We start from the raw sequence: 21,633 nt of genomic DNA on the forward strand, positions 1-21,633 counted from the left end.
CCCGCTCATCCCATTTGGGACCTTACCTGTACTATCGTTCGTTCGTTCGTACCTGTGCTTCAGAATCTCTACAACCACGGTGCTGTAAACACCACCTCCAAGGCTGAGGGACTGATTACCTCATCTTTTGTATATAGTTCTTCTGTTTTCTAATTTTGTCCAAGAATCTGTATTGATAAAGCCACTGGATGGCGAAACGTCAACAATAAAGATAACCAGATGTTGCACAAGTGTCTTAACTTTCATCTTGTCTTAACTAGATGACCCACCACACGTACTGCCACGCACGAGTAGATCTCCCGCGTATATTAAGAAATATTGACACACTTGGACTGACACGTTAGTAACCCACGTCCTTCTTGTCGATCATTCTTCTTGGAACTTACAAACCATCCTCTTTTTCATCCTGGTAGACACCATTATATAGCCTGTTTTTATTGTTTAATAATTGTAAAGTAAGCTTATTGGAAAATATTTTCTTATTCTGTGTTAAGCTGTGAAATTCTGAATGATTTTGTTTTGATTTGTGGTGTATTGAAGTGTTTTGTATATATTTATGGTGTGCTGTAGATGTTGATATTTTTATTTTTATTTGAGGGATGATGATTTATGGTGGTATTGTATGGAGTATTTCAGGTGTATCTATTTGTGCATTACAGCTGTGATAAAATTGTGTTGCAAGAGTTGATGTTGGTTTATATTGTGTTGCAATAGTTGGGATTTATTTACCGCGCTGTTAGTGTTGAATATGGTAATAAAGGGGTTAGTGAAGACCCTTATTGTTGATCTCTATTTATTGTATAGTGCAGGGTTGTTGATTTCTAGTATGTATCATGAGTTAGTGTTCATGTTTAGTGTTGCTAAGGGTGTCGGCTTATGGCGCCTTGCAAGGATTGGTTATGATCTGCGGTCCATCATAAGGGTTAGCCTCAGTTCCTGGTGTGTTGATGAGGTTGGTTTTGATTAATACTCTAATGCAGGTTGTTGGCTTCTCCTGAGCTGCAGAGGTTGACGTTTGTTAACAGCGTGTTGCATGGTTGTTTACTGTGCTGCAGGGCTAGATTTTGATTAATGATGCATTGAAGTGTTGGTATTATTTATGATACGTATCAATGTTGGTATTAATCATGATACGTTGCAATGTTGGTGTTATTTATGGTGTGTTGCTGAGTTTAGTGTTGATTGCTGGTGTTTATAATAATTTATAGTGCTATGCCAAAACTGCGATTACTTTTTTATTATCTTGCATGGTTTGGTGTTGATTTATGGTCTGTTGTATTGCTTGGCATTGATTTCTAATGTGTTGCAGGGTACTGCGAGGTCCGGAGGCAGTGGGATCTCAGACCACGCATTATAGAGGAGCAGGAGAGTATCAGGGTAAGTATTGGCTCTCACTCTTGCCTCCCACCTCTTTCACCCTTCCCCTCACCTCTCTTTCTCCTTCCCTTATCCTTCCTTTCATTTCCATCACCTCTTCGCTCATTACTCAGGGCATCCTTCTCTTCACCAATGATTTTTGACTCGCCTCTTTTTTCCAGTCTTTTCTATTGGTTCAGACTTATCCTCAATGTTAAAGAGAAAAAGAGATAAACTGTTAATCATAATATAAGTTTCAAATATTTCTGATGAAAGTTTATTAGTAATTGCATTCGAAATCATGAGGATTAAAGTAAATTCATTAATTGAAAATAGACAAATTGTTTCGTTACGTATGTTTTTTTTTTTTTAGTTAAACATGAGTGCATGAGCTACATGTGTGTTCAATTATCTAACAGAATGAGATATAAGTCACACTATCACTTTTAGAAAATCACATGAACTGATATAATTTAAAATATTTTCAAAAATGCAATTTTTTGGTCAACAGATATACACTGAGGGAGACACGGATTGCTCTGAAGTTTGCTTCTGTGAGCGCCACCAGCAAGTCAAGTGTGAGGTGAGCGCCAACGCCAACAGTTTTTCAACACTCTGTAAATGTTAAAATTTTCCTCAGTTCTAATTCTATACACTTAAAATATCTGCCACATTGATCGCCTTTCCACCCTATCACATGTCTGACCTGAAAAATCGAATGCAATGAAAAGTTTCTTACATGTAAGTTCCAATGTAAGTACATAGTCAGGACATCTTCCTCACTTCCTAAAATCTTGTTCATCTGTGATTCTTCTCTCTCTCTTACTTTTAATTCTTTCAGTAATAATTCTAACCGTTCGGTTTACCTCGTATACTCAACAGACTTATTTCCCTATAACTCTTACACTCTCTTTTATCCACTTTATCTTTATGGAAAAGAACTGTACACGCTCTCTCCCAGTCCCTAGGTACTTTCCCCTCATTCATACAGTTATTAAACAAAAGCGCCAACCACTCCACGGCTTTCAAAATTCCTATCATACAAAACCTTCTAAAAACAAAACCAAATAAGAAAATATTAAGAAAATGGAAGGAAGCCTACACGAAAAACCAATAGGAAAGACCAAAGACCATGAGATATGATAATGGACACAAATCTAAAATATATATATATATATATATATATATATATATATATATATATATATATATATATATATATATATATATATATATATATATATATATATATATATATATATATATATATGGTATTAACCTTGGTAATAAATACCGACAAGTTGGTTTAGAAAGACACGTAAGCAAACACTATTACATATTTATTAGAAAACGTTTCGGTCCTGGGACCGTGATCACTTCTAGAAGTGATCAAGGTCCCAGGACCGAAACGTTTTCTAATAAATATGTAATAGTGTTTGCTTACGTGTCTTTCTAAACCATATATATATATATATATATATATATATATATATATATATATATATATATATATATATATATATATATATATATATATATATATATATATATATATATATATATATATATATATATATATATATATATATATATATATATATATATATATATATATATATATATATATATATATATATATATATATATATATATATATATATATATATATATATATATATATATATATATATATATATATATATATATATATATATATATATATATATATATATATATATATGTATATATATATATATATATATTCTTTCTTTTCTTTCAACATACCGGCTGTATCCGAGGCGGGGTGGCCCAAAAGGAAAAACGAAAGTTTCTCCTTCTACATTTAGTAATATATACAGGAGAAGGGGTTACTAGCCTCTCTCTCTCTCTCTCCCTCTATCTATATATATATATATATATATATATATATATATATATATATATATATATATATATATATATATATATATATATATATATATATATATATATATATATATATATATATATATATATATATATATATGCAATAAGATCACAGTAAACAGGTGATTTTAAAATATGCAAAACAACCACTGTGAAAGAGTAGTGAAATTCCAAGCGCATTCGTGACTACTCCTTGACAATGTGAGTAGTCACGAAAGCGCTTGGAATTTCACTACTCTATCACAGTGGTTGTTTTGCACATATATATATATATATATATATATATATATATATAATATATATATATATATATATATACTAGCCCCACGAGCAGTATTTATATATTATTGTAACCACGAACAAGTGGTATTCTCATCCCTTTTTGGTGTACTAGCCTCACGAGCAGTATTTATATATTACTGTAACTACGAACGAGTGATATTCTCATCCCTGTTTGGTGTACTAACCTCACGAGTAGTATTTATATATTATTGTAACCACGAACGACTGGTATTCTCATCCCTGTTTCGTGTAGTAGCCTCACGAACAGTATTTATATTATTGTAACCCCGACCGAGTGGTATTCTCATCCTTGTTTGGTGTACTAGCCTCACGAGCAGTATTTATATATTAATGTAACCACGAACGAGTGGTATTCTCATCCCTGTTTGGTGTACTAGCCTCACAAGCAGTATTTATATATTAATGTAACCACGAACGAGTGGTATTCTCATCCCTGTTTGGTGTACTAGATTTACGAGCAGTACTTATATATTATTGTCACCACGAACGAGTGGTATTCTCATCCCTGTTTGGTGTACTAGCCTCAAGAGCAGTATTTGTGTATTATTGTAACCACGAACGAGTGGTATTCTCATCCCTGTTTGGTATACTAGCCTCACGAGCAGTATTTATATATTTTAACCACGAGCGAATGGTTAAAGTAATTTCTAACTTTAATATTAAAAACAACATAGATTTAGTTGATAAATTAAACTCCTTGACTGACTTTAATGATTTTAACATGGTTAGTTTTGATGTTACTTCCTTGTTTACGAAAGTTCCTGTTGATGATTAATTAAGTTTCTTATCTGAAGAACTCGTTAATTATGATTTACCATTGCCAGTTCCTACTGTCATTAAACTTATTAAACTTTGCATTGTTGATGCAAAATTTATATTTAATGATAAGTTTTACACTCAGAAGTTTGGTATGGCAATGGGAAATCCTCTTTCACCTGTTCTTAGTAACCTATATATGGAATTTTTTGAAACAAGGCTGCTTAACACAATCCTCCCTAATAGAGCTAAATGGTTCAGATATGTTGATGATATTTTGTGTCTTATGACCAAGAATGTAGATATACACCATTTCCTTGGCAAATTAAATAGCTTAGCACATTCTATAAACTTTAGTGTTGAGTTTGAAGAAAATAACTCATTGCCTTTTTTAGATGTTTTAATTATTAAGAGTAATAATGAATTCAAATTTAAAATTTACAGAAAACCTACAAATAACTGTTCCTATGTCCACTATTATTCTTCACATCAAGATAGAGGTAAACTGACTGTTTTCTCATCAATGTTTTTGAGAGCTTTACGTATTTGTAGTCCAGAGTTCATAGATGGGGAAATATCCAAAATTTATGAAATAGATAATGATATAAAATATCCAAGAAACGTAATTGATAAATCTTTAAAAATTGCTAGAAATACTTTTTACAATCCAAAAAGGGACACCCAACCTTATTCAACTAAAAATATGTTGGTTCTCCCTTACCATGAAAACTTGGTTGATATGCCTTCTCTTCTTAATACTTTTAATATCAAAGTTGTATTTAAAAATATTGATACAGTAAAAAAACTTTTGATAAAGAATTCCCCCCAAAATGCTGACGGATGTGTCTATAAGATTCCTTGTAAAATTTGCGATAAAGTTTATTACGGTCAAACTGGTAAAAATCTCGATTATTTATTATAATCAAGGGGGTAGCGCTAACCCCGGAGGATTATACAGCACCTGGGGGGGGGGATGTGGAAGGCATTCAGGCTTAATTCGGGGAACTGGAGCACAGAGCCAATTCCCTAAATCAAGAGCCCCTCACCAACATCAAGGAACCTTCCTTGAGGGGGGAGTAAAAAAAAAAAAAAAAAAAAAAAAAAAAAAAAAAAAAAAAAAAAAAAAAAAAAAATCTCGAACTAAGATTAAAACAACGTAAATATAGCATTAGAACTGGACAAGATTCCAATACTTTTTATATTCATGTGAGAGATTTTAACCATCCAATTGATTTTCAAAAAGTTGAGAAAGTTGTATCAAGCAAGTCCATGGTCGACAGGAATATAATTGAATCTTGTTTCATAAAAAGCAGTTTTGACAATAATATGAATATTTCCTTTGGTTTATATAAATTAGATCCATTTATAATTAATATAATTTGGGAAAAATTTAATAATACATTAGACAAATAATAAATTTTATAATTCTTAATTCTTGGGTAGAATAGTTTGTTGGTGGGTTGTGTCAAGGATCTGTCTAGTTGTGCCAGGGGGCCTGCTGCAGTGTTCCCTTTCTTACAAATCGCGCGTCAGGTGTTGCTTTGTTGTGGGATGTGATAGTGAGGTGTGGGCTAGACCCTTTATATGCCTTCCTTTGATGCATTACTTTCATTGTTCCTTGATAATGTGAGTAGTCACGAAAGCGCTTGGAATTTCTATATTCTTTCACAGTGGTTGTTTTGCATATTCTGAAATCACCTGTTTACTGTGATCGTATTGCATATACATATATATATACATATATATATATATATATATATATATATATATATATATATATATATATATATATATATATATATATATATATATAGTATATACGATGGGGTCCACCTCTGGTGTAAATTGTGGGACCCATAGCCTCGGAGAAGTGGATAAAAAGGTTTCAAGGAAGAATATTTGGATTTCTTCCTGAAGCCGTTTGAATATTCCACTTCCCCTACCACCCCATCTTTTCATATTTTTTTTTTTACCAATAGGAATATTTTATTACATAATATGGTACAAAAAAAATTAAGAGGTACATTGTTGATATAAAGGTGGCATATACAGTACATGTTGTTACGTGTGTATCACTGATTATAATGCGAAAATCTCATCCAGCTCCTCAGAGCTGGGGCATGTGCCCAAAATACAGCTGGCATTACCCCTTTGAACAGCCGCACTGAGCCGCTGGAACAGAAAACTAGCTGCCCTGGAATCCCTAGTTACCCTGATGAGTCTTTTTCCCAGCTCCTTAAGGAATTTAGATGCATTCTTTCCCCATGAGCCAAGGGTCTCTGAGCCTATGGGAACAAACATATAATGATGGGCAAGTTCTCCATATTTTCTAGACTTTTGGGACTCCCTGAGGCTGGCAGCTGCCCCTCCTTCCTCCCTGGTGTATTGGAGATAGGTATCAGCCAAGGTAGATGCACATGTATAGTCCCACACCACCTGCTTCCCATCTGTCCAGGCTTGAAGGGTGATACCATCTGGACGCTTCTGGCTGCCATCAGATCTGCATAGTTGAGGTGGCTCCCTTACTATATATATATATATATATATATATATATATATATATATATATATATATATATATATATATATATATATAAGTATATAATCATACAGTTTCCTTAATAGATAACTGAACCATAAACGACTGAAGTGATAAAATATCACTTGGCAGGAAAACCACTTCTTATCTTATATATATATATATATATATATATATATATATATATATATATATATATATATATATATATATATATATATATTTATATATAAGTATATAATCATACAGTTTCCTTAATAGATAACTGAACCATAAACGACTGAAGTGATAAAATATCACTTGGCAGGAAAACCACTTCTTATCTCAGCGCCCAGCCAGCGTTCACTGAGAGCCCAGCCAGCGTTCACTGAGAGCCTTGACAGTGTGCACTGAGAGCCCAGCCAGCGTTCACTGAGAGCCTTGACAGTGTGCACTGAGAGCCCAGCCAGCGTTCACTGAGAGCCTTGACAGTGTGCACTGAGAGCCCAGCCAGCGTTCACTGAGAGCCTTGACAGTGTGCACTGAGAGCCCAGCCAGCGTTCACTGAGAGCCTTGACAGTGTGCACTGAGAGCCCAGCCAGCGTTCACTGAGAGCCTTGACAGTGTGCACTGAGAGCCCAGCCAGCGTTCACTGAGAGCCTTGACAGTGTGCACTGAGAGCCCAGCCAGCGTTCACTGAGAGCCTTGACAGTGTGCACTGAGAGCCCAGCCAGCGTTCACTGAGAGCCTTGACAGTGTGCACTGAGAGCCCAGCCAGCGTTCACTGAGAGCCTTGACAGTGTGCACTGAGAGCCCAGCCAGCGTTCACTGAGAGCCTTGACAGTGTGCACTGAGAGCCCAGCCAGCGTTCACTGAGAGCCTTGACAGTGTGCACTGAGAGCCCAGCCAGCGTTCACTGAGAGCCTTGACAGTGTTCACTGAGAGCCTTGACAGTGTGCACTGAGAGCCCAGCCAGCGTTCACTGAGAGCCTTAACAATGTGCACTGAGAGCCCAGTTAGCGTGCACTGAGAGCCCAACCAATGTGCACTGAGAACCCAACCAATGTGCACTGAGAACCCAGCCAGCGTGTAGTGAAGGATACCAACCCTTCCGACCATCACCACTCATTACACACACACATAAACAACATATGTCGATTTACAAAAATAATTTTGAAAAAATTAATAACAATTCAATTAAAAATATTATCTAACAATCGGATTAACATGCTACTTGCACCAATAATTAGCATAAACTTTCCATTATTTGTTAAGTTAGTTTTCAGAAAATATCCACTTTTTTTTTAAACGTTACACCCTGAAAACTAGTAAACTACACCCTTAGTAGTTACTATTTTTAGAAAATAACTGATAATTGTTTACTATCAAGCAAACTCAGTTTGGATATATGGGGTCTGGGCAGAACTCTAAAAAAATTTCCTTGGGGTTGATCTGGTTTGGACTGCGTATTTTAACATACTGTAATTTATTTTCTACACCTACTTGGACCATGATTCCTCCGAGATTATTCTTCACTGTAAATAATAGTTATTTTTCACTATACATAATGCCCATGTCCTTGCAATTGTCCTTGATGTGACTTTTCACCGTAAATGTTGTGTTTCTGATATGATCTTTCACTTTCAATAACTTTCCTCGCACCACCTTGGTGACGTTGTGTGGTTGTTCGGCTTGGTGTCGGCGCTGCAGGTGCTGGAGTGTGTGGAGAACCGCCCCTGTGAGACAGGCTTCGCTGTCTACAACCACAACGCCCCAGCTTACCAGGCCTACCGTGGCGAGTGTATCTGCTACTCCGGCGATTTTATCTGCATGAGGCCCAGGGCAGGTGAGTAAGAGGTGAGAGAATATAAATTTGATTAAGAGGATGAAGGATACGAAAGGTGGAAAGGGAATGAGGCAAGATGGTAATCTTGAGATCATTGTAATTATTATATTTACAGAGAAGCGCTAAACCCGATGGGGTCAGACAGCCACTGGAGAATAGAAAGTAATTAGATTAAATCCAAACTGGGGTAGAAAAGCTCCAGTTCTTTAAATCAAGAACTCCACAAAATGATGTCGCTGCTGTAAAAGAAAATGTCTCCTGCATATCATTTTGTTAACGTAATTCGTTTTGAAATGTAATATGTGCTTCGTATTCTGTAGATAATTTTCATGTTTTCAAGATTTGTCCTTTTTTTCACTGGCTTCCCTTATATGTAAAAATAAAAATGTGTTTTTTTTTATAAATTTATCCCTTTCCTTTGCAAATATAAAGCCAATGGCCCCTGGGAGGTGAAACTAGTATTTTTTTATTGGAAATTTCATGAGGAATTCAAAGAACATCTCACGTTTTGGTAGTTAAAACCGAAAGTAGAGAAAAATATGAAAACCGTATGGTATAATCGTATATGCACAAAATAACATGGCATAGTGTAAACTTAGGCCTGTGATGCCAGATTCCTACTCAAGATATTTTTGTCTGGTTTAGGTATGCCCTACCAGGATCGAGTGGTAAAATTTGTCGACCGCAAAATTCTTAGAGGAGTTGAAGTTAAGGCTTGTAAACCAGGTCATGAAGCTAGGGTCTGTAATACGTCTGGCACTAACCAGGTCATGAAGCTAGGGTCTGTAATACGTCTGGCACTAACCAGGTCATGAAGCTAGGGTCTGTAATACGTCTGGCATTTTACATGCAAATTCCATTCGATCCTGAGGAACATGAAGTGGGAAGTCCATCATTAAGGCTCCAGCTCTCTATCAATTATTTCAGTACTCATTAATTTAGTTGTCCTACCATGTATACCCCATACCTCTTCTTATTCACTTCCAAGCTAAGTATGAAATATTGAGCTCACTGCAGACTTTCGTTGTTTCCATAGCTCGACTGCCAGCACACTCAGCTCACACACTGATGTCCATGGATCGATCCCCGGTATGGGTAGAAACATTAGGACGCGTTTCCTTAAGACACCTGTTGTCCCCTTTCACCTAACAGTGAAATAGATACCTGGGTGTCAGCCGACTGGTATGGGTCGCATCCAGGGAAAAAAATTGACCTTATTTGTCCGAAATTCTCTGCATAACAAGCGGCTTTCTATATAGTAGTAATTCACAGATATAAGATAGACCTGCATAACTTGTACATGTACTTGTAGAAATAATGATCATTATTATTATTATTATTATTATTATTATTATTATTATTATTATTATTATTATTATTATTATTATTATTATTGCTATTATTATTATTTCCTTAGTGTTCCATTTCTTATGTAGTAGCCATAATGACCTTATGATCCTCCTGAGTAAATGATCCAGTTATATAATCTAACGAACTATCAGACTGAAATTAGCATTTCTTTATTTCAAATCGACCAATTTTTGTGACACAGTAAATATCAGCAATAGTTATCATATTAACATCTCTGCATTTGTCAGAAGAGTACCAGCTGCCAACGGGGTTATTCCTGTTGGTGGGGTTCAGTAGGACAGAGGAGGCGCTGCTAAGGGCCGTCACCAGAGGCGGTGTCGTGGATGCTGTTATTCCACTCCAAACAATTGTCAGCACCGTCTCCTCCAACATGGGAGTAAGTGTCTAATACTGGAGTTACCTCTGTTGTTCCTTTTCTCTTTTCATTCCCTAGCTAGTTCCTGTTATTGTTACCTTTTTCTCAAAACGTACATCATCTCAAATATTCATTTTAGTTTGAGTTTCCCTCACATTAAATTTTCCTTTTCATTTAGAATAAAAAGTCAATACAGTGGTTGGACAATTAACAATGACTTGTTGATGGCCCGAGTCGAACTGAAAAAACATTGTAAGTCTCAGTCTCCTCAGTTCGGGTTACTTGTTTATTCTCCCTTCTATTAGTCTCGTCTGTTTATTTTCCAGTTTTATCTCCCCCATACCCCTTTTAAATCCTTTACCTGTTATTCACGGTTTTCCTTTCCCTGCATCCTTCTTATCTCTGGGTTACGTCCCATGTATGTTACATTATCAGCTTCTTTAATTTACGAATAACAAAATTCACCACTATTTCCCAGCTGGAGTAACTCAATAATGTAATTAAAAGTTATGAATTATTACTGTTCTATGATTAAAACTGGTTTCAAGAAATTCTGGAATCTGGTAATGATATTTATCAAAAGTTCCATCACTAATTTCATTTGTCTCGCAAATATGATTATGTATCACCAGCTTTAGTTTCTCTACAGTATCTCCTGAATTCCAGCAATATCTTAGGAGTTAAAACACCAGTACACGTGTTGCAATAATAGCTCCTTTATCCAATATAATTGTTTTTAACAATATCTGCTTCAGTATTCCAGCACCACTTCACATGTTCCACTGTCAACTACTGCCCCTGTATTCCACACCAGCACTTTCCTTACATTCTTTTCTCATGTACAGGAGGAATGTCGACTGGATCTATACCAACATACAACGGACAACCTGGTGCTTCAAGTCCGTCACTTCCAAATTTCTTCAGGAGTGAGCAATCACAACTACACTCTTTACATGTTCCAAGAGGAGAGGGTAGGTCCCTTCATACAGAGTTGTGTGTACTTACCTAGTTGTGGTTGCAGGGGTCGATTCACAGCTCCTGGCCCCGCCTCTTCAATTGGCCGCTACCCGGTCACTCTTCCCGCTCCATGTGCTTTATCATACCTCTCCTTAAAGCTATGTATAGATCCTGCCTCCACTACATCACTTCCCAGACTATTCCACTTCCTGGCAACTCTGTGACAGAAGAAATACTTCCTGACATCCCTGTGGTTCATCTGAGTCTTCAACTCCCAACTGTGACCCGTTGTTGCTGTGTCCCATCTTTGGAACATTCTCTGTCCACCTTGTCTATTCCTCTCAGTATTTTATATGTCGTTATCATATCCCACCTATCTCTCCTGTCTTTCAGTGTCGTCAGGTTGATTTCCCTTAACCTATCCTCGTAGGACATACCCCTTAGCTCCGGGACTAGTATTGTTGCAAACCTTCGCACTTTCTCTAGTTTCATTACGTGCTTGGCTAGGTGAGGGTTCCAAACTGGCGCTGCATACTTCAGTATAGGCCTAATGTACACAGCGTACAGGGTCCTGAATGACTCCTTATTAAGATGTCGGAATCCTGTTCCCAGGTTTGCTAGGCACCCGTATGCTTCCGCAGTTATTTGGTTGCTGTGTACCTCAGATGAAGTGTCCGGTGTTATATTTACCCCAAGATCCTTTTCCTTGAGTGAGGTTTGTACTCTCTGGCCCCCTAGACTGTACTCCGTCTGTGGTCGACTTTGCCCTTCCCCAATCTTCATGACTTTGCACTTGGTGGGGTTGAACTCCAGAAGCCAGTTGCCGGACCAGCCCTGCAGCCTGTCCAGATCCCTCTTTAGTTCTTCCTGGTCCTCATTCAGTTGAATTCTTCTCATCAACTTCACATCATCTGCAAACAGGGGCACTTCAGAGTTTATTCATTCCGTCATGTCGTTCACAAATACCAGAAACAGCACCGGTCCTGTACTGATCCCTGTGGCATCCCGCTCGTTACAGGCGTCCACTCTGACACCTCAACACGTACCATGATTCGCTGTTGTCTTCCTGACAGGTATTCCCTGATCCATTGTAGTACCTTCCCTGTTATCCCTGCCTGGTCTTTCAGCTTTTGCACTAATCTCTTATGTCGAACTGTGTCAAACGCCTTCTTACAATCCAAGGAAAAACAATCTACCCACCTCTCTCTCTCTCTTGTCTTACTGCCGTCACACTGTCATAAAACTCCAGTAGGTTTGTGATGCAGGATTTCCCATCCCTGAAACCATGCTGACTGTCGTTGATAAGCTCATTCCTTTCTAGTGCTCCACCCCTCTTCTGCTGACAATCTTCTCCGTGATCTTGCCTATTATACATGTCAGAGACACTGGTCAGTAATTTAATGCATCGTGTCTGTCTCCTTTTTTAAAAAATTGGGACAACATTTGCTGTCTTCCATACTTCAGGTAATCGTCCTGTTTCGATAGATGTGTTGAAGATTGTTGTGAGAGGTACACAGCACCTCTGCTGCCTCTCTCAGGACCCATTGAGAGATGTTATCCGTTCGTATCGTTATTGAGGTATCTAGCTCGCTGAGCAGCATCTTCACTTCTTCCTCGGTTGTATGTATTGTGACCAACACTTGATGGTGTACCCCACCTCTCCGCCCTTCTGGAGGCCCTTCTGTCTCCTCTGTGAATACGTATTTGAATCTCAAGTTAGAGCTCCTCACATACTTCGCGGTTATTTTTTGTGGCCTCCCCCCTTCCTTCTTCACCCTGATTGCCTGGTCCTTGACTGTTGTATTCCTCGTGTGTGTTAGTTAGTTAGTTAGTTACCATTTTGTCCTAGGCACATGTCGATTTGATACTAGGCCTGTTGTACGTGTGAGTATCTGTGTGTGTGAGTGTGAGTGTGTGTGTGTGTGTTTATGGTGAGAGTGGCGTGTTTGTGTCTGTGTGTTTGTGTCTGTGTGTGTTAGTTACCATTTTGTCCTAGGCACATGTCTATTAGACACAAGGCCTGTTGTATGTGTGTGTATCTGTGTGTGTGTGTGTGTGTGTGTGTGTGTGTGTGTGTGTGTGTGTGTGTGTGTGTGTGTGTTGTGTGTGTGTGTTGTGTGTGTGTGTCTGTACTCACCTATTTGTACTCACCTATTTGTGGTTGCAGGGGTCGAGTCATAGCTCCTGGCCCCGCCTCTTCACTGATTGCTACTAGGTCCTCTCTCTCCCTGCTACATGAGCTTTATCATACCTCGCCTTAAAACTATGTATGGTTCCCGCCTCCACTACTTCACTTTCTAGACTATTCCACGACTTGACTACTCTATGACTGAAGAAATACTTCCTAACATCCCTTCGATTCATCTGAGTCTTCAACTTCCAATTGTGACCTCTTGTGTCTGTGTCCCATCTCTGGAACATCCTGTCTTTGTCCACCTTGTCTATTCCGCGCAGTATTTTATATGTCGTTATCATGTCTCCCCTGACCCTCCTGGCCTCCAGTGTCGTCAGGCCGATTTCCCTCAACCTTTCTTCGTAGGACAATCCCCGTAGCTCTGGGACTAGTCTTGTTGCAAACCTTTGCACTTTCTCTAATTTCTTGACGTGCTTGACTAGGTGTGGATTCCAAACTGGTGCTGCATACTCCAGTATGGGCCTGACGTAAATGGTATACAGTGTCTTGAACGACTTCTTACTGAGGTATCGGAACGCTATCCATAGGTTTGCCAGGCGCCCGTATGCTGCAGCAGTTATCTGATTGATGTGCGCCTCAGGAGATATGCTCGGTGTTATACTCACCCCCAGATCTTTTTCCTTGAGTGAGGTTTGCAGTCTTTGGCCATCTAAACTATATTGTGTCTGCGGTCTTCTTTGCCCTTCCCCAATCTTTATGACTTTGCATTTGGCAGGGTTAAATTCAAGGATCCAGTTGCTGGACCAGGCTTGTAGCCTGTCCAGGTCTCTTTGTAGTCCTGCCTGATCCTCGTCCGATTTGATTCTTCTCATTAACTTCACATCATCTGCAAACAAAGACACTTCTGAGTCTATCCCTTCCGTTATGTCGTTCACATATACCAAGAACAGCACAGGTCCTAGGACTGACCCCTGTGGAACCCCGCTTGTCACAGGCGCCCACTCTGACACCTCGTCGCGTACCATGACTCGCTGTTGCCTCCCTGTCAGATATTCTCTGATCCATTGCAGTGCCTTTCCTGTTATGTGTGCCTGGTTCTCTAGCTTTTGCAGCAACCTCTTGTGAGGAACTGTGTCGAAGGCCTTCTTGCAGTCCAAAAATATGCAGTCGATCCACCCCTCTCTCTCTTGTCTTACTTCTGTCACCTTGTCATAAAACTCTAGTAGGTTTGTGACACAGGATTTTCCTTCCCTGAAACCGTGCTGGTTGTCAATTATACACTTGTTTCTTTCCAGGTGCCCCACCACTCTCCTGCTGATGATCTTCTCCATGACCTTGCATACTATACACGTTAGTGATACAGGTCTGTAGTATAGTGCCTCATGTCTGTCTCCCTTTTTAAAAATTGGGACTACATTTGCCATTTTCCATACCTCAGGGAGTTGCCCAGTTTCAAATGATGTGTTGAAGATCTTTGTTAATGGCTCACACAATATTTCTGCTCCCTCTTTAAGGACCCATGGAGAGATGTTGTCTGGTCCCACCGCCTTTGAGGTGTCAAGTTCGCATAGTAGCTTCTTCACCTCCTCCTTGGTTATATGTACCTCATCCAGCACTTGCTGGTGTGCCCCCCTGTTCTGATTTCTTGGAGTCCTACTGGTTTCCACTGTAAATACCTCTTTAAATCTTGTGTTGAGTTCCTGACAAACCTCTCGCTCGTTTCTTGAGAATTCCCCATCACCCTTCCTCAGTCTGATTACCTGGTCCTTGACTGTTGTTTTCCTCCTGATGTGGCTGTACAACAGCTTCGGGTCAGTCTTTACTTTTGATGCTATGTCATTTTCATATTGTCTCTGAGCCTCCCTTCTTATCTGTGCATATTCGTTTCTGGCTCTTCGGCTGATTTCTTTATTTTCCTGAGTTCTCTGTCTTCTGTACCTTTTCCATTCTCTAGTACACGTAGTTTTTGCCTCCCTACACCTTTGGGTGAACCAAGGACTCGTTCTGTTCTTCCCATTATTTCTGTTTCCCTTGGGAACAAACCTCTCCTCTGCCTCCTTGCATTTTGTTGCTACATAGTCCATCATTTCTTGTACTGGTTTTCCTGTCAGTTCCCTCTCCCACTGAATGTCTTGAAGGAAGTTCCTCATGCCTGAGTAGTTCCCCCTTTTGTAGTTTGGTTTTTCCCTGCCTATTCCTGCTACTCTCTCCACTTGGAGCTCAACTATGTAGTTGAAGCACAGAACCACATGATCACTAGCTCCCAGGGGCCTTTCATACATGATACCCTCGATGTCCGAACTACTCATGGTAAATACAAGGTCCAACCTTGCTGGTTCATCCTCTCCTCTCTCTCTGGTAGTGTCTCTAACATGTTGATGCATGAGGTTTTCCAGTACCACATCCATCATCTTGGCTCTCCATGTTTCAGGACCCCCATGGGGCTCCAGGTTTTCCCAGTCAATCTCCTTGTGATTGAAATCACCCATAACTAGTAACTTTGCTCCCCCCATGTGTGCTCTCCTGGCCACCTCGGCTAGTGTGTCGATCATTGCTCTGTTGCTCTCATCGTATTCTTCTCTTGGCCTCCTGCAGTTCTGTGGTGGGTTGTACATTACTGCAATTATCACCTTATGTCCCTCAGACTGGATTGTTCCTACTAAGTAGTCCCTTTCGCCCGTGCCATCCATTCCTTCCATTTTCTCAAAACCCCACTGGTTTTTAATGAGCAGTGCAACTCCTCCTCCCCCTCTCCTCCCTCTGTCTTTCCTGAGGATTTGATATCCGGATGGAAAGATCGAATCTGTTATTATTCTGGTGAGTTTTGTTTCTGTGAGTGCTATTATGTCTGGGGATGTCTCTTTGATTCTTTCGTGCCACTCCTCATACTTGTTTGTTATTCCATCTGCATTTGTATACCACACCTTCAACTTCTTTTCTAAGACTGTGGTCTGGGAGGTATATTGGGGTTGGGGAAGTGGGAGACCTGGTAAGGAACTATGGGTTGTTGCTGTGGGGGTGGAGTTTGTAATGTAGAGGGTGGGGGCATTGGATGTGGCATGGGTGTTTTGATTTAGAGTGTTTGGTTGCACTGGGGTCGACCTGGTTGGGAGGCTTCTATAGGAAGTTGTGAGGGAGGCTGTATTTGATCTTCTTCCTGGGTCTGGGATCTCCTGTCTGTCTTCTCCATCCCCTCTCTTTCCTCCTTTCGCCTTTGTATCATCTCTCTCAGTTTCTGCCTTTCTTCTTGTGTTCTGTCGCGGTCGAGATACACCTTCCTGTATGCCGTCATGTCCCTTAATCGTGCTTTCTCCTGAAGGATCCTGGTCCGAGTCGCTTCTGCCTTAAAGGTCACTCTCACTGGCCGGGTTCTTTTTTTTACAAACCCCCCTATTCTCCGAAAATTTTCCAGCTGGGTCATATCGTCTTCTCCTATTGCTTTCATGATGCTTTCAATTGCTTTTTTTTCCCCTTGTTTTCTTGCTTCATATGTTTCCCCTTCGACTTCCTGGAGCCCATACACAAAGACTGACCTCACCCTTTCATTCTCCCACTGCATATCCCTGTGTATCCCCTCATTTAATTTGGTTTCCTCCACTGCAGCTTTCCTTTCATCAGTTTCACTGGCTAATGTACTTGGGCTCAGTGGCCTGTCATTTTCCCTTCTCGGCTTTCCTTGGGCTCTGTTGTTGTCTGTTAGGGCCTCCACATAAAGCTTAGCTCTTTCATTTGCTACAGTCTCCTCTGATAGAGCTTCTCCATGCAGTTGTGCCCCTTCTTTCCCTACAGTCCCCTTATTTGTGGCTGAGGTAGCAGTCTCTGTTGTCAATCCCAAAATGTTCTTTAGTTCTTTAGGCTGTTTCAGATTTTTCAATTCCTCTTCTAAACTCTGTATCCTAGCTTCTGCTGCTTTGACATGCACCTCCCACTTCCTGCTTTCCATATCTATCCTCTCTTCCATTCTCATGCTAAGTTCTTCTAGTTTCTTTTCCCATTCATGATCCCTTTTTATGAGCTCTGCTGTCCAATCATCCTTTGCAGTTTCCTCCTCCTGTCCCTTGGTTTTTCTTGTTGCTCTCTGGCAACCCATTTTTGTTTTATCCTGATTGCCTCAGAGTGGAAAACCTATGTAGTTCTGTATGTTAGGTTAGTAGTGTGTATGTCAGAGTGTGGGGGGGAAAGTAGTGGAGGAACTGTGGCTATGTGGGAGCAGAGTGGGGAGGGGTGGGGAGGGTTTAGGGTGAACGGGGGAGGGGAGGTTGATCGAGGGAGGGGAGGGATCAGGGGAAGTAGTGAGATGTCAGTGGTGAGGGGGGGAGTGTATGTGTGTCTGGATATGTGTGTGTGTGTGTGTGTGTGTGTGTGTGTGTGTGTGTGTGTGTGTGTGTGTGTGTGTGTGTGTGTGTGTGTGTGTGTGTGTGTGTGTAATTTTGTGTGTAATTTTGTGTGGAATTATGTGTGGGTTTATTATGTACTGAAAGGTAGGTGGCTTGTGCGTTGTAATGTAAGTCTCAGTGGTCCTTGGCTGCCCACACCTTCTTGTGACCTAGCCCCAAACCTCCTGGGACTTACCAGCACTTACTTACAGTGTGTGTGTGTGTGTGTGTGTGTGTGTGTGTGTGTGTGTGTGTGTGTGTGTGTGTGTGTGTGTGTGTGTGTGTGTGTGTGTGTGTGTGTGTGTGTGTGTGTGTGTGTGTGTGTGTGTGTGTGTACCTAAATATATAATGAGAGAGAGAGAGAGAGAGAGAGAGAGAGAGAGAGAGAGAAAATGTGGACGAGTGTAACCTTCCAGAGTAGCATCAATGAAGCGATAACTTTCGGCAGCTTTAAAAATAAGTAGGAGTGAAGTGGACCTACCAAGCATGGGTTAGTTAGCCTACTGCAGTGCCCTCCCTTCTTATGTTCTTATAGAGAAGTCAGAACATCTGTTGGAACAAGGAATTAATTGTTTTTTAAGCTAAATACTGGTTCAAGGGATTATTTAATTAGTTGTATGGGTAAGTACCGTTGCCAGGACATAGTACTCTGGCATCTAACTGTACTTAGGAGATAGTTGATGATGTATATTGTATACTGTGTTTAGAAGTTAGTCTAAGTGCCAGTCAAACTAGGCTGCTTAACAATACCATATATTTTGGACGTTATTACTAGTTTCATGATTTATTTATCATTTCATGGTTTGTGAAGCCTTCTTCCTTATTTCTTGCTTTTATATATGGCGTTTTTTGTCTTTTTATTCCCTAACTCCACCCCAAATTCCTTCCCCCCACCCCCAAGAGGGGATTAGGAAGGTGTCAATGTGGGTGGTGGCGCTGGGGCTATCCCGTCTCCCACCCTGATACTCCTGTCTCAACTCAGAAGGTGGGTTCGTGCCTTATACAAGATCACAGAGTTACGTCCAAGTAGCTGCCACACCTGACACACCTATTTAGTCAAGATAAACACAAATGTGAGGAGCCAGTCTGTCAGCATCCTGTCTGCCAATATCAAAGGCTTCATTACCAATGTTGGTGAGCTCAAGCACAGTTTCGTGAGCGCTCATCAAGACAAGATCGCTGTTGCTGAGACATTTTTGCACGCCCAGCTCATTTATGTTGCCTTTCCTAATCACTTGGAAATGATATTCTTCGGGCTATGCATGAACCTTATACTAGAAAGTGCAACAACTGTTGCAACTAGCAGTTGCAACAAACAAGCCCCATCAACTTCCTGATGGAAAACGTGGCTTCCTTTCTGCTTCAACATAAGTGTTAACATATTATAATTGTTGGTGACCTCAACCAAGATCTTATATACCAGGATTTTGATGAACGTCTTGCAGTGTTTGACATGAAAATCTTCGTTGACCTCCCTACTCACATCTCTGGCTCCTCCCATGACCCAGTCATGAGTGGTCTATATGAAGGCACAGTCACTTGCAAACCTCTCGGCTATGTTGAATTATCTGACTAAAAGGTTGTCTTTAAGACACTGATGATTCCAACAGAACGAGGTGAAGAATCTACAGGTGCAACCTAGCTGTGGCTCAGAGGAAACTGGGCCGCCTTTTGCTGGGAGTTTCCCGCCTCCGATGGAATGCTATTCTCCAAGGTGATGTTGATAATCAAGTGAATGCCTTCACTAAACATATTCTTAATCTCCGACACAAATACATCCCTCGCCGGCAGTGTGACGAAGCCTTCAGATCAGCCTTGGTTTGGTTTTCTGTGTCGAAAGACTGCTGCTGCTAAGTACAAGTCTTCAAGGTGTAAGAGGCATCCCACTGTCTATAACAGGAACCTGTTCAGGAAAGCCTGTTTGCAAATGGAAGAAGTTCAAAACTGGGCCATCTCTTGAAGGATAGTTGACAAAAAAAAGTGTCATCAGGCAGAATTGGTTTCAGACCCTTGTGGTCCATGGTCAAGGACCGACAAGGTTATTCACCTCATAAAATTATTTTATCTCTAAATAGTCAAGATGGGACACTCTACTGACAGTCAGAATAAAGCTGACCTCTTTCCTGAACATTTTTCTTCCAAGATGCAAGTTCTGATCCAGTAAGGGAATCTTCTTTGCCAGCCGCAAGAACTGTCGAAGTTGTTAGAGGTGACAATAAGGCAGGTTGAAGTACACCTCTTCCATAAATCCTTGGACCCAGAAAAGGCTGTGGACCCATATAAGGTGATCCCAAAATTGCTGAGTGATGTGCAGGCCAGGTTGCATCACCTCTAACTCGCAACAATCAATACTTCCTAGCATAGTGTAAATGGCCTTCTCTTTAGAATGAGGCAAAAGTAGTCCCTTTTCATAAAAAGAAGAGCAGATCAAAAATTAGCAACTACACATCAATATTTTATTAATCACTTGCAGGATTCTTAAGACAATAGTCTCACGACAGATAACGTTTCTCGACTACCACTCGTTTCTTTGTGACTGTCAGTAAGGCTTCAGGAAAAGGTTACACTGCTGCTGATTTACTGTTAAATCTCTTCACTATGCGGCACCAGTCACTGGATGAATCCAAGATCAGCTATGTAGTAGCACTTGACATTGCTGGTGCTTTCGACCGAGTATGACATCAGGGACTCTTGACAAACCTGCAAGCACTAGGACTCTCTGGCACTGGGCTATGCCTTCTTAGTTGTTGCCTTTAAGGTAAAACTACAAGAGTAATTCACAACGGGACAAAGTCAACATGACACTAAATCGGTGCAAGTGTTCTACTGAGAGGTATGCTCGGGCCATTGTTACAGAATGTCTACTTCATTGACCTTCAGCTCATCTCAGAATCTCATACAAATGCAGACGACTGTACTCTGACATTTACTTATCCAAGAGAGCATGTACCAGCTGATCTAAGTTACATTAATCACCAGCTTACAGCTATATCAGTCGGGGGAAAACAATGGCAAGTTACATTTGCTTCTGAGAAAAGACAAAGGAAGATGGTATTTAGACACCATGATGGTAATGCTGGGACAGCTAAAAGAATGAATGGGAGAGTTCTGGAACCCGGAAATTATACCTTTGGGGTGAAATTTTATTCGAAACAGATTATGAAGAACCACGTAGTATATCTTGAAAATAAGATGGCCAAGAAGCTAGGATCACTATGGCGTATCTCGTGTCTGCTCAACAGTAAATTACGGCTGACTGTATGAGGCACAAGTGCACTCACGCCTTGAGTATGCTCCATTTTCTTGGACTGCCTGCCCCCCGATCTCATGTACGACTTCTGGACAGAATAGAGAACAAAACAAAACGGCTTATCTCTTTCCCAGCCTGGACAGATCTTTCATTTCAAAAGAGCATTCACCACCAGAGCGATGTGGGTGGTCTTACTATTATGTATAAGGATAGTTTTGTCAGGTTACTACTCATGACTCCAGTTTACTGACAGTGAGAAGAACGAGTCTGCATAACAAAAGGGTAGCAAACGTCAACTACACTCTGACTGTACCCTTCTTAAGAACATCACTTTATCTAAGAGCATTTATTCCTAGAATAACTCGAATCTGGAACATGTTCGTACAGCATAATGACATCTATGAAATATAGTCAGTGACCAATTGAAGTCGCTAGCCCAGAGATGGCTCCAACTGCATTGTATTCTCAGGCCTGTGGCCTGGTAG

The 21,633-nt window shown here is 40.2% G+C and overlaps 1 protein-coding gene across 1 annotated transcript in view; it reads left to right on the top strand.

The window, feature by feature from the left end:
• The first annotated feature begins 260 nt into the window (after window positions 1-260).
• LOC138851322 (uncharacterized) overlaps window positions 261-21,633 on the top strand; it is a 22,190-nt gene continuing 817 nt past the window's right edge. Inside the window, exons 1-6 of the mRNA XM_070080342.1 lie at window positions 261-339; window positions 1,310-1,377; window positions 1,868-1,939; window positions 8,570-8,705; window positions 10,304-10,452; window positions 11,277-11,402. Of these exons, the coding sequence (XP_069936443.1) occupies window positions 261-339; window positions 1,310-1,377; window positions 1,868-1,939; window positions 8,570-8,705; window positions 10,304-10,452; window positions 11,277-11,402 (630 nt within the window). The remainder of the gene's footprint in view (window positions 340-1,309; window positions 1,378-1,867; window positions 1,940-8,569; window positions 8,706-10,303; window positions 10,453-11,276; window positions 11,403-21,633) is intronic.

This window comes from Cherax quadricarinatus, unplaced genomic scaffold (genome assembly GCF_038502225.1).
Source record: "Cherax quadricarinatus isolate ZL_2023a unplaced genomic scaffold, ASM3850222v1 Contig335, whole genome shotgun sequence".
NCBI lineage: Eukaryota > Metazoa > Arthropoda > Malacostraca > Decapoda > Parastacidae > Cherax > Cherax quadricarinatus.